This window comes from Electrona antarctica, assembly GCF_951216825.1.
Source record: "Electrona antarctica genome assembly, chromosome: 17".
Classification (NCBI taxonomy): domain Eukaryota; kingdom Metazoa; phylum Chordata; class Actinopteri; order Myctophiformes; family Myctophidae; genus Electrona; species Electrona antarctica.
In genome coordinates, this window is record NC_136798.1 from 46,757,625 (window position 1) to 46,771,115 (window position 13,491).

At 42.3% G+C, this 13,491-nt stretch overlaps 1 protein-coding gene across 3 annotated transcripts in view; it reads left to right on the forward strand.

Annotated features, from left to right (window-relative positions):
- LOC306941235 (pleckstrin homology domain-containing family G member 3-like) overlaps positions 1 to 13,491 on the forward strand; it is a 104,472-nt gene that overhangs the window by 76,282 nt on the left and 14,699 nt on the right. For all 3 annotated transcript variants that reach the window (XM_079526570.1, XM_079526572.1, XM_079526571.1), the window contains 5 exons: positions 3,117 to 3,206; positions 5,607 to 5,639; positions 7,450 to 7,460; positions 11,884 to 11,934; positions 12,717 to 12,840. In XM_079526570.1, coding sequence (XP_079382696.1) covers positions 3,117 to 3,206; positions 5,607 to 5,639; positions 7,450 to 7,460; positions 11,884 to 11,934; positions 12,717 to 12,840 — 309 coding nt within the window. The remainder of the gene's footprint in view (positions 1 to 3,116; positions 3,207 to 5,606; positions 5,640 to 7,449; positions 7,461 to 11,883; positions 11,935 to 12,716; positions 12,841 to 13,491) is intronic.

The window sequence follows — 13,491 nt, forward strand, 5'->3', positions numbered from 1 at the left end:
CTGCCATACTGTGTTGTATGGCTCAACATGTCAGTTTGTCACCCCCTTCACATTCAGTAGATCCTGTGATCTTTTGTGGCCAGATGTAATTTCCTGGGGTCTAGTAGGACTATAGTAAATAATAATAAAAATAAATCACTCTAAAATTGTGTAAAATAATACATATTTACCCCCATGTTCGAATGCACCCGCCCCACTGTCAAAAATAGCTAAAATCGCTAAAACGCAAGAAAGCAGCAAACGAAAACCAATTTACACTCATCTTTTAGTTTCTCTAATAACAACCTAAAACATGAACCTTGGTTGAAAAAAAACTAAAGTTGTGCTTTAACTTTCCTTACAAACCCACTGAAGCGACAAGAACCTTGGTGAAGTCCCGGACAGTCTGCTCTCATTCAATGCACACATCACAGCTGTCACTCCATCCTGTAGTGTAGGCTCACACTCTATAACATTCGTCAAATTAGAATTAGACCCTTCCTCACCCAGGAGTCAGCCCAGCTCCTTATCCAGACAGACGTCATGTCAAAACTTGACTACTGTAACTCTCTCCTTACTGGCCTAGCGGCATGTGCACTTAAAGCTGCTATAAGCAATAATATGTCAAAAATGTAATGGCCTTTTTTTTCTTTCTTTTTTTTTGGTATTCAGACAGCCAGCAAAGGGGAGAACGCTCCCAAAACATGTAGTCTCTGTGACTCATCTAGGGGCCGCAATCTGCATTCAAAGATTGTCCTAGAAGCTTTGTCATTGGTCGATTTGCCTGTCTGCTTCCTGATTGGTTAGTCATTGCGACCGGGTTTTTGTTCGACCAATGACAAAGCTTCTAGGTCATCTTTGAATGCAGATTGCGGCCCCTAAATGTGTCACAGAGACTACATTTTTTGGGGGAGTGATCTACCCATTGCTGGCTGTCTGAAAAAAAAAAAAAAAGTAATTCAAATGTTGACATAATATTGCTTATAGCAGCTTTAAGCCTCTGCAAATTATCCAGAATGCCGCAGAACACTTGATCTTCAACCAGCCTAAATCTTCACATGTGCCCCCCTTCTTCTCCGCTCCCTCCATTTGCTCCCAGTTACTGCCCGCACAGAATACAAAACACTGATGCTGGCCTACAAAGCAACCAAAGGTATGGCACCCCCATATCTTCAAAGCCTGATCCAACCCTATGCTGTACAAACCCCTCCCGCTCCCTCAGCAAACACAGGGAGGCTGGCAGAACCTTCCCTAAAACATCCCGGGGAACAATGTTCCCCACGTTCGTGCCAGACTCCCCTGTGCAGTTAGAACTGCAGACTCACTCCCAAATCTGCCACCTTAATCTTCAGACTCCACCTTAGGCTGAGCTCACACCTTTCATGCAATTCTCTGTGCTCGTTGGGTGTTGTGTCATGGCCGCCCAGCGGCCCAATGCATTTCCAATGGAGGTCACATGGTTTGACCCAACATTGTGTTGTGTGAGGGGGAGGGGCGCAGTCGTCCGCCCCTCCCCCTCACACAACACAATGTTGGGTCAAACCATGTGACCTCCATTGGAAATACATTGGGCGGCCATGACACAACACAACATGCATCCAACGAGCACAGAATTGCATGAAAGGTGTGAGCTCAGCCTTAGCCTGTAGCACTTGCCGTAGCACTTTCCATAGCCTGCCAGGCTGATGCAGGGCTGAAATGTGATTTAGAATAGACAGATCATCATTGTTGACCTAGCAACCTGTAGTGTGTATAGTTTTGTTTTTTTGTTTGTTTTAATGTACAGACGATTGATTTTGTTTTTGGATATTCTACTGTTATGGCTCGTACACACTGCCCGATATTTGCTCCGATTATGCTGTCGGAGAGCATTTTTGGCGCTCGCCGTCAAAAACCCCCGATCTGACTAAAATCGGGCTTTGATCGGCGAGGTTTTGCTCGCTGTGTGTGAAAGGAGCTGCGAGAAGATCCAGCGCCGATAAAAGCGCTCGCCGACGCCTCCCCGACCATTTCTGAACATCTAGCACGTTTGATATTTGACTCTGTAGCCGACTGGATATACAGTATGAGCTGGGTTGCGCCCCAATAAGGCCTGTATTACAGCCAATGAGAGCACACTGCTCACAGCACTGCTGTCTATCTGTCTGTCTGTCTGTCGACTGTATAGATGATCAGATATATATACCTATATATAACCTTCATTCCGTCTGTAAATCCCTGTGTCGTACATATTGGTAGCCTATATTAGCCCAATATTGCTGTTACGCATTTCACTTGAATAATGTTGATACAACCGCATCAGAATCAACAGTGCAGAGCAAACTTTTGTGTGTGTGTGTGTGTGTGTGTGTGTGTGTGTGTGTGTGTGTGTGTGTGTGTGTGTGTGTGTGTGTGTGTGTGTGTGTGTGTGTGTGTGTGTGTGTGTGTGTGTGTGTGTGTGTGTGTGTGTGTGTGTGTGTGTGTGTGTGTGTGTGTGTGTGTGTGTGTGTGTGTGTGTGTGTGTGTGTGTGTGTGTGTGTGTGTGTGTGTGTGCCAGCCACACACGCAGAGAGAGAGATGTGCCCTGTGTGGGTCTCGCACTTGTATCACGGCATCCTGCACGTGCATGTCAAAATGAATTGGAATAAAAAAACAAATGATGTAGCCGCTGCCTATATGTATCGGGTCTGGATCGCATCTTGGTGAACTCTTGCAGTGTGTGATCCCTGGTCAGCGATCAATCGTTTAGTGTGAAAGCCACAAAGATATAATGACAGCCGATTTAAAAAAAAAAAGACTCCTGTAGTGTGAAATGCACAACGATCTGATGACTCGCCGACAACTTTAAAACTCCTACAGTGTGTAGGGGCCATTAGGCTGATGTTAGGTTCTTGGTTTACTTATGATCCTATAGATTATTATTTCTGTGCATTCAATGTAATTGCCTTGTGTTGTCCTATTTATATGGAGGTTATCATTGCCCAACAGCAATGAAATATTAGTTTTAATTGTGAAAACGTTGAGGAGAAGCTGAATTGTTAAATTGATTGTTTTCTAAAGACGGATAACTGTGAACTTTGTTTTGGGAACATGCGTTCAGATCGCTCCAGATGTCTAAAATCTGAAATACGTTTTTTTTTCTTTTCTTTTTTTTTCAGATCGGACCAGGTATCGCTACAGTCCCGACCGGCTGAAGAAGACACTCTCTTGTCCGTCAGACGAGGGGCCGAGAGAACGCCCGCGGTCAGGTACAAACATATGTCTTATTACCAGTGGTGGAAAGTAACTAAGTAATTGTACTTACTGTATAGTACACATTTTGAGGTATTTGTACTTTAACTGAGTATTTCCAATTTCCAGTACTTTTACTTCTACTCCACTACATCTCATTGTACTTCACTACAATTATTTGAAAACTTCAGTTACTAGTTACTTTGGCGATTCTAATTTTGATTAGAAAACATACATTAACCACTTCAACCCTATACATGTTGGCCATTTGAAAATAGCCGATCTACAAGCTCACAACGCGATGCATTGTGAGCATTGTTGAATTTGTTTTCAACTCATGAACATTTGTGATTTCTTTTGTGTATATTTTAAAATAATAATTAATACCAAAAAATCTGAAAACAAAGAAAGGGATATTCACTCCCGACCCACAATGATTTAGCTTACCACACAGTTGGTGATACACTATATATATGTGTGACCAGATTTGACTGAAAGCCTGCCATCGCGCAACCTCCAGCTTTTCACCAGTGGAGAAAAACTTTTTTTTGTTTTTATCCAAAATGAGTTAATAGCACAGGCAGACTCTTCACATACTAGAGCATGTCTGAAATAAGTGTCAGAGCTGAAATCCACATGTAAATATGAAATAAATGCTTAAACATGTAGGTGTAATGTTAGAGTCCACAGAAGTGAACCTTTCAAGCCTGTTTTCTCAACTCCCTGTTTCTCTGCAAGACATTACTCTATAAGCCATATCTCCAAAACTGGTGGGTCAAACTGAACAACCAATATGGTAACAGCGAGGAATTCAACATCCAAACCGGAGTGCTGCAGGGAGACACCCTTGCCCCCTTCCTTTTTATAATAGTATTGGACTATGCTCTGAGACAAGCTATTAATGGAAACGAGACAGAGCTCGGCTTCACTATCGCACCCAGAAGGTCTACGAGACACCCTTCAGAAACCCTCACAGACCTGGACTACGCTGATGACATCTGCCTGCTATCTGACCACGTACGGCAGGCACAGGCTCTCCTGACCAGAGTGGAGTTGGAGTGCGCCAGGTCATAACCTATAACATCCCCCAAGAACATCTGCCCCTAACAACAATAGAAGGTACTGTCTTAAAGGAGGTCAGTGACTTCAAATACCTGGGCGCATGGGTCAACTCCACAGAGAAGGACCTTAAAGTGAGGAAGGCACTTGCCTGGCGAGCTCTTAATGGCATGACCAGTGTGTGGAAATCCAACCTCCCCCGGCTGTGAATGCTGGACACTAACGCAAGCCCTACAGAAATCCCTGGACGGGTGCTACACCAGAATGTTACGTGTGGTACTTAACACCAACAGGGACGAGCACATCACCAACAACTGTACGGGGCATTACCAAGTGTAACAGAGAAGATAGCAGTAAGGAGGATGAGACTAGCTGGCCACTGCCACCGACACCAAGAACTCCCGGCCAAAAAGCTTGTACTGTGGGAACACACGGGCATCGATCGAGAGGACGCCCCACACCTACCTACATGGACGTACTAAAGAAAGATACTGGTGCGGAAAGCACAAAGGAGCTGGCCAGATGTATGGAGAACCGAGATGACTGGAAACGCCGATGGAGGGCTCGTCTGAGGACGACGTAGAGAGAATATGTCAATTTGAAGCTATGATTCCCTGCTTAAACAAAAAAAAAAAAAAAAAATTCAAAAAAATCCAATGGCAGTCCCTCAGTCAAATTTGGCCACATATAGCCAATAGAGGGTATGCGCGTGACATCATCATCAAACCAGGAAGTTATGCAGGAACGCCTACTGAGTGGCAAAAAACGACTTTCTGGCCTTGATACATCCACAGAAAAGTCATATCTGATTGCATTAAACAACATTAAACGATGTTAAACTCACTTTGCCTGTTGCTTTGCCACTCGATTTGCCACTCGATGTGCCATTCACTTTAAGCATGCGCATACTCTCTATATATACTAGGGATGCACCGAAAGGGAAATTCTTGGCCGAAACCGAATATAGGAAACCAGTTGGCCGAATATCCGAATATGATTAATATTATATATCTTTTTTTTCTACCATGTCATGGCCATACCTTAAAGCTACCTGATCTATGGCAAAATAAATGGTTATGGCAAAACTAAATAATCACTATTATGGGTCCATAAAACATTAATTCAGCTGTTTTGAATCCATTAATTGCATACACTATTCGGTGATATATTTTCTGCCTATTCGGGCCGAAACCGAATAGGCCGAAAATGCATTTTTAGCCATTTTCTGCCGAATATTTTCTGCGGCCGAATATTCGGTGCATCACTAATATATACGTGATGCATGCAAAGATGTTACTGTCCTAATTCATGATGTATTTACAGTTGAATTCATTGGCATGTAAATGTTGCTTTTGCAGAACCAAACGAACAGACGGTGAAGAACAACAAAGGTAATAAAACACTAATTTGTATATATATTAATATTTAGATCCATTTGTTTTGGTCTGATGTGTTGGGTCTCAATGTAGGGGTGTAATGATATAGTAACTGCATCGAAAAACTGATTTTCATTTCAAGAATCAAAGTAGGCCTATATCACAACATATTGCTCAATTTGACTTTGTATCGTGTAATTTTGCAATGCAAATAATCAGTATCGAAACGTTTTGCAATGCAAATAATCGATTGTATCAATACTAAGTACTTGTGCGTTGTATTTAGCAATTTTAAGAAGAAAAAAACTAGACGGGTTTGTCCATTCAATATAGCTACACTATAGCTACACGTCTATTGATAAATGTGTGTATTCTCTGTGTTCATGTCAAGGTGCAGGTTTGTCTATATGTGTTCAAATATAATGTCCATGCCACAGAACCACTGTGTTGTTTTTTTTTAATGATAGGGGCAGGTATATATAAGATTTATCTTCTTCCTGCTCCTTTTCCTTTCTGTATGGAATATGTAAAAAAAATAAAAATAATAAGTACAAAGTAAAAATTAATATGATCATGTAAAACCATAACTGAAATGAAATAAATAAATATGAAATGAGATGAAATGAAATGTTTACTTTATATCCATAATAATAAATGTTACCCTTAAAACAACCTGCACCAGTTTCACACAGATTCAATTTCTTTACTAAGTAGCTACTGTATCGATTTTAAATCATTGAATCGTCTCGCCATAACGAACCAATATCGTCCATGTATCGTATCGTCAACCACGTATCGTGATACGCATCGTATCGCTGTTAATTAAAAATGTATCGCTACACCCCTAGTCTCAGCCTTTTCGGGATCGGGGTCCCGCAGCGAAAATCTCAAAGGTGTTGGCAACTAACCGGTATCCGGAGAACTCGCCAGCTTTCCGACTCGCCGCGTTTTAATGCATTTTTGTTTGACTTCACCTTCATTTCAATTGCATTGAATTGAGAGAGAGAGGGAGGATAGTTGTTTAGAGTTTACACTAGATGAAGTAGGAATGCTAAAAGTTTAAACACCAAAGTACCGAAACAATGTAATTAATTATAGTAAACAATATCCTGACATGGTAGGCCTACTATTATTGGTATTCACATACTTTTTATCGTCATCTAGCTGACCATTTAATTAATTTGATCACTTTGGAAATGAACTATAACGTCTGTGAGTTTGACATACTTCACTGATGAAGACAGCATGTTAGCATGACGATGAAGACATTGATGAAGAATTATCGCCACGCCAACTTGGAAAACTGGCGAGTTCTCCGGTATCCGACTGAACCATATGACCACCACTGTATGTGGTCATAATGGGTGGGTCACACGCATTTATTCAGAGCGCGTTTATTTTAATGATCACTCGATTCATGTTTGGATCAATGGAACTAATGCATGTAGTTATTCTTTTAAGTTCCTGTTTACCAGTATCACCATGAACTCATGTTTCAATGGTTTTAAAGGGGAAAAAATACTTTTATGTTTTTTTTAATAATATGAATGTCATAATTATCATTAAAATGTTAGTCTTTGGCCAGTTGTTTGCAGGTGCTCTGTTACAATACTACATTCACTAGGAGTACTGTCAGATGATTTGACACATGATGGATGGTGTGTTTGTTCTCAATATTAAACTACTGTGTGTGTGTGTGTGTGTGTGTGTGTGTGTGTGTGTGTGTGTGTGTGTGTGTGTGTGTGTGTGTGTGTGTGTGTGTGTGTGTGTGTGTGTGTGTGTGTGTGTGTGTGTGTGTGTGTGTGTGTGTGTGTTTCCTCTGCAGCTGTCTTGAAGGTAAGGCGTGTGCGTTTACGTGTGTGTGTGTGTGCGCACACACACGAGCACGAGCAATTTTGTGAAATTGTGAGTCAATTTTCTTGGTCCTCCAGTCCCAACAGAAATGGTTGTTTTATGTTAATAAAAAAGGGGGAAAAAAGAGTTAAGGTGGTTGCACACCGGCCGCGTTTTTCTGAAAACCGATGGAGAAACGCCGCTAAAAATCCGAATTCGCATCCGATTCGCGCCCACCTTCACTCTTACAATTAGGAAAGGTTTTAGGTTGAGGGTTACATGGTCAGGATTAGACATTTAGACAGTTAGATTTAGAGACTTATTTGTAGCTGTGTGCCAGTGTATACCGCAAATAGCTGTTATTCTCGCCTCCCAGCTGTTGTACCCTTGTCAAAGATAACCTTAAAACAAAACATAAAGCTATCTATCTATGAATACGTAAAGCCAGCAGATAAATATTAGTTGTGAAAGTGGTAACTGTTGTGGTGTACTGTGATGTGGTGGCTGGTAGGGCATTAAGTATCTCAGGGGTTCTCAACCCGTGGGTCGCGACCCCTCGGGGGGTCGCCAAATTATTTTAGGGGGTCCCCAAATTATTTAAAAAAAAAAAAAGATTTTTTTTTTAATTTTTATTTTCACGATTTTTCAAAAATAGCAGACCTACAAGCTCGTAGCGCGCCACTCGGTGGCGCGCTATGAGCTTGTATATCTGCTATTTTTCAATAGCTAAATTATAACATAATGCTTAAAACACCAAAAGGGGTTCCCGCCCAAAATGGGTTAAGGTTATTGTAGCAGTCAATTTATATTGGGGGTCGGGAGGGGGCGGGGCGGGGGTCCCGAGACATTGCCAAAGCATTTCCGGGGGTCCCCGGCCAAAAACGTTGAGAACCCCTGAAGTAACTAGTCGACTAGTAAATCCACTAGTCGACCTTGTTGGTACTAGTTGACTAGTTGATAACCAAAAAAAAGCCATTTGTGTACAGGGACGTGCACACATAGACTGTCTATGTGTGCACAGATTTACACGGGTAAATAGGGGCAGGGGCTGAAGCCCCCTTTGATGTCTATGATAGACATCAAAGGGGGCTTCAGCCCCTGCCCCTATTTACCCGTCTGTAAAACAACTGCCCTCTCCAGACCACGAATGCAGCATTTACTACATGAAAGAAAGAAAGAAATGCAAATGCCACTCCTCTCCTTTCCATGCCATGCCGGAAGGCAGCATTCAGGAGAATTGCTTTTTTCCCCGATTTCTCCTGAACTTGACACAGTATTTTGGCGTTGAACGGATGTGTTAAGAAATCCATGTCGTATGCACTATACATACATACATACATACATACTATACATCTCCAGTAGATAAAGACTGATGGGTTGCGCCCCGAAAATAGCTGATCTGCGATCTGCTATTTTTGTCTAAAAGTGCCCTCTTATGGGATTCCAGCCCCATGTCTCTGTAACACCCTCTGCGCGTCCCTGACTGTGTATATATGTATGTATCTGTACATTATCTGTATCGGTGTACTGTGTGTTTCTAAACTGTATCTGGTTCATCTTTTATTGGTCCCCCTTGAAAATGAGATGAGACACACACACATACAGTACACACACAGGACAGAAACTTTACAATTTATAATTTATAGGCATTTAACTAGGGATGGAGCTCGATAACCGATAGCTGAAAAAATCTGATAACAAGCTTATTGAGTACCTGTTATCAATAAGCTTTGGGCTTATCAAGCCTTGCTATCGAGCATATAGCGGCCCATGACGTCATGTTTAAACAATCAAGACAAGAGGCGATCAAGAAATAAACGTAATCACGCACGCTGGCATAAACATGTCGGTCTAAAAGTATATTGATACCTGCCAACCAGCTCTCTCCGGGTAAACAAAATTACGCTTTAAACGTGACGGTACGCATAATTAAGCAGTTAACAGTTTCTTTAAAGTTGTAGTGAAATGAAAAATACGTTTTTCACACTTTTAGACCATATCCGTGGTCATGCCAAAAAATGGGCAAATTCTCTGTTTTTATATCAAAAGTCCATACAAATATTTTTTAAATTACTTCCTGAAAACGCCCCCCCCCCCCAGCACGCAGACAGCGAGGGTGCTCTGTCGGGAGGGGATGGGGGGCGGCGGGGGGGCTCCGACGACGACGACGGCGGCCCCCGAAACCACCAATGCCAGGCCAACAACAACAACAAGGTCCCGCATAACTCGGACGAGGACGACGACGAAGGCCGCCCCGACTCTCCAGAACACCTGAGCGACAACGAGGAGGAGGAGGAGGAGGGGACGCGGAGGACGGAAGAGGGACAGGAGGAGGACCCTCGAGGCGGGGACACACCGCCTCCGCCGCCGCCTGCGGACGACAGTGAGGACACCGAGGAGGACGCCTTGTTGTTGGACGCATTGACAATGCCGCGCGAGGACGACGACGACGACGAACAGGTAGAGGAGGAGGAGGAGGACTTTGCCAGCTCGGTGCTGGCCGCCATCTCCTGCTGGCACTACCGGGCTTTACTGTCCTCGCACACGCATGATGCATCATGGGACGACCGCCTGGTGAGGCGCCTCTCTCTGGCCCGCCCCCCTTCCTTTACCTATACCTATACTTCCGCTGTTGTGTTGATTTCGTCGACTAAAACTAAGACGAAAAATGTTTGCCGGCGACTACCTTTTTTCACTGACAAAAACGAAATGGAAACTAAGCTACGATGACTAAAACTAAGACTAAATATATTGACAATTTCGTCAACAAAACTACACTAAAACTGTTAGGAAGGGACTAGTGGACAAGAGATTCAGTATAAGTCATTTTACACTTGGTTGCATGCTAAAAATAGCCGATCTACAAGCTCACAACGTGTCGCAACGCGCAAGTGAAAAAACAGTCATTACGGTGGCATCAAAATACATTTTAGTCGACTAAAATCTTATGATATTTAGTCAACTAAAACTAGACTAACACTAAAACATTCCAGGTGACTAAAATGTGACTTAAACTAAATTAAAACTATTTAAAAGACTATGACTAAAACTAAAATCAAAATTTGCTGCCAAAAACAACACTGTTCCGCTGTTGATTTCGGTGACTAAAAACCATGACGAAAAAGTGTTCGTCGACTACAATTTTTTTCACTTACCCTAAACTAAATAAAAACGAAACAAAAGCGAAGTTTTTGTTAGTTGTATTAGTCAAACAAATACAAACTAGACTAAAATGTTTAGGGAGGGACTAGTGGAGAAAAGATCCGGCAGAACTAAGCGACAAGTCATTTTATGTTTGTTTGCGCTCGGGTGTTGGCGTGTTGCACTTTGAAAGTAGCAGGTGAGCTTGTAGAATGGCTATTTTCAGTGTGCAAAACACATTACGAGGGCATCAAGGCACCACCAAAATACATTTTAAGCCGAGAAAATCAACTGTATATTTAGTCGACTAAAACTAGACTTACCACTAAAGCCTTTCAGGAGGACAAAAACGTGGCTAAAACTAAATTGAATTGTATTGACTATAAAACTAAATTTGTCGTCAAAATCAACACTACTTCCTATACCTTCCTTCCTTCCTTCCTGGCCGTCTTCCCTGCTCAAGGCGTCATGGCTTACTCCATCCTCTTCCTCATCATCATCATCATCATCGTCGGCAGCATCACGGTCATGGCTTGGTCAGCGACTGCACCACCGGTGTGCGTCCGCTCGCTCATAACATACTAAATGTCACGGGAATGACCTCTCGCAAAACACACGCGCATCAAATATCTCTACATGCCAGGATAACTCTGTCTGTCTGTCTGTCTGTCTGTCTGTCTGTCCTGTCTGTCTTGTCTGTCTGTCTGTCTGTCTTTTTTTTCAATTATTATAATTATTCTTTTTCTGTATTGTATTATAGCCCCCACACGCATTAGGAGGGCAATGTCGGTCACCACAAGCAGGGACGTTTGTTTTCAATGAGTCTAACGTGGTTTAATACCATTTTATAATATTTTGTATCATGTTGATACAAAATATATGTGATACAAAATATATACAGGTGAAACACGCACGCATGCACGTACGCACACACACCTTCTAGCATGGTGAATGTTGTACCTTCTGTTGCTTCACTAAAGTCTCAAGTTGCACACGTAAGCATTGTGTGTGTATTGTGTGGACATGGTTCTACTCATTTAACTGCTAACCCATTCATTTCATTTGACTGCTGCTGCTCCAGTTCTCACATCGTGTTGTTCAACTCTGTATCAGTGGTTGTCAAACTTTCTGTGTGTGTGTGTGTGTGTGTGTGTGTGTGTGTGTGTGTGTGTGTGTGTGTGTGTGTGTGTGTGTGTGTGTGTGTGTGTGTGTGTGTGTGTGTGTGTGTGTGTGTGTGTGTGTGTGTGTGTGTGTGTGTGTGTGTGTGTGTGTGTGTGTGAATAAGGCTGAAGAATTAACCAATGACAGAACAGATGACATACAGGATCACAGCCAGGTAGGATGGATCCAGTGATCTCTCTCTCTCTCTCTCTCTCTCTCTCTCTCTCTTCACCAAGTATCAATTGTTGCAATGAGATGTTCACTTTCATTTTTGTGTGAAGCAAATTCAATCATCAAACAGCCCAAGGAGTGTTTTCCGTGCAAAACGAATGCTTGGAATGGGTTCAGAATCCTAAAAAAAAATTAAAAAACTAGTTTGACACGCTACTTAAAGCACAAGCCTTTTGAAATGTTTGGTCCATTTGGTTACACCCCCAAAGTTAAATTACTGTGTCTACAGCCAATCGGTGTGCGACGCGAGCAAAGTAGGGCATTCACTTCTAGTCATTTTGACTAGTTGCCTAGTTTAATTTTTATTTTTTTTGGAAATATTTGTACATTTAAAAACTGTGTACAGTTGGTGACTATAACTATAATCTACCTGATCTTGAGGCCTACAAAATCAACCAAGCAACCAAGTGTAAAATGACTTATACTGGATCTCTCGTCCACTAGTCCCTCCCTAACATTTTAGTCTAGTTTTTATTTGTTGACTAAATTGTTGGTATATTTAGTCTTGGTTTTAGTCATTGTAGCTTAGTTTTCATTTAGTTTCCGTTTTTGTCAGTGGAAAAATGTAGTGAAAAAAATGGTGATGGATGATGATGGTCATGGAAGGGGAACCTTCTGAAAGCTTCATGGGCAAAGATAATAAACTTCAAAATCTAAAAAAAAAACGATCAAAATGACCTCTCAGACATAGTGTTAAAATCAAGCACTGCTCTGTCTGTGTTGCAGCCTGCTGCTGAGCCAGCGGGGGGAATTGAACCGGCGCCCATGCCTTCTGACCCGGGCTGCACCCTCATCGTCCCCCCACTCACACTACTGTCCACGTCCCCCCGAAGAACAGCAGCCCCAGCAGGTGAAGCTCACTCGTGGCTTATTTCACTTTACCTCAAAAACTTGTAGGTCTGCTATTTTTTTTCATCGTGAAGCGAACGTTTTTAAGTCAAATCTTTGCTTCTGGGGAGTTCCTACTGTAGAACAACCTATTTTCAGATGGGGGTCGGCAGCCAATTACATAGATTTTTGGGGGTCCTTGACATGAAAATGTTTGAGCACCACTGACAGAAACATAGGTTTTTTCAGAAAACTGTCAGGATTTAGAAGACATTTGTAGAATCGTCCTCAGGTCTAAATGGGTTAACACCCTGAGCGTCATAAACGGAGGTCCTCCGTCCTATCAAATAGTAACGCTCAGCGCTCAGGACTGGAGATTAATCACAGGACGGAACTTTATTGATATCATAACAGACGCTCCACAGGCTGGGAGCGTCTGTCATTCAATGTCATTTCCCGTTGGGACGTAATCTAAAATGTTCCCCGCCTCCGGATGAGATTGAAAATCTTAAAACGTGAATAACTCTTGATCTAAATCATTCCGTCCAATTCTAGGTTTATGGCAGGCTCTCAGTCAAATCTGGTCACATATTTAGTTTTAGTTTTAGTCATCATAGCTCATAGACGTTTTCATTTAGTTTCCATTTAGTTTTTGTCAGTGAAAAAAGGTTGT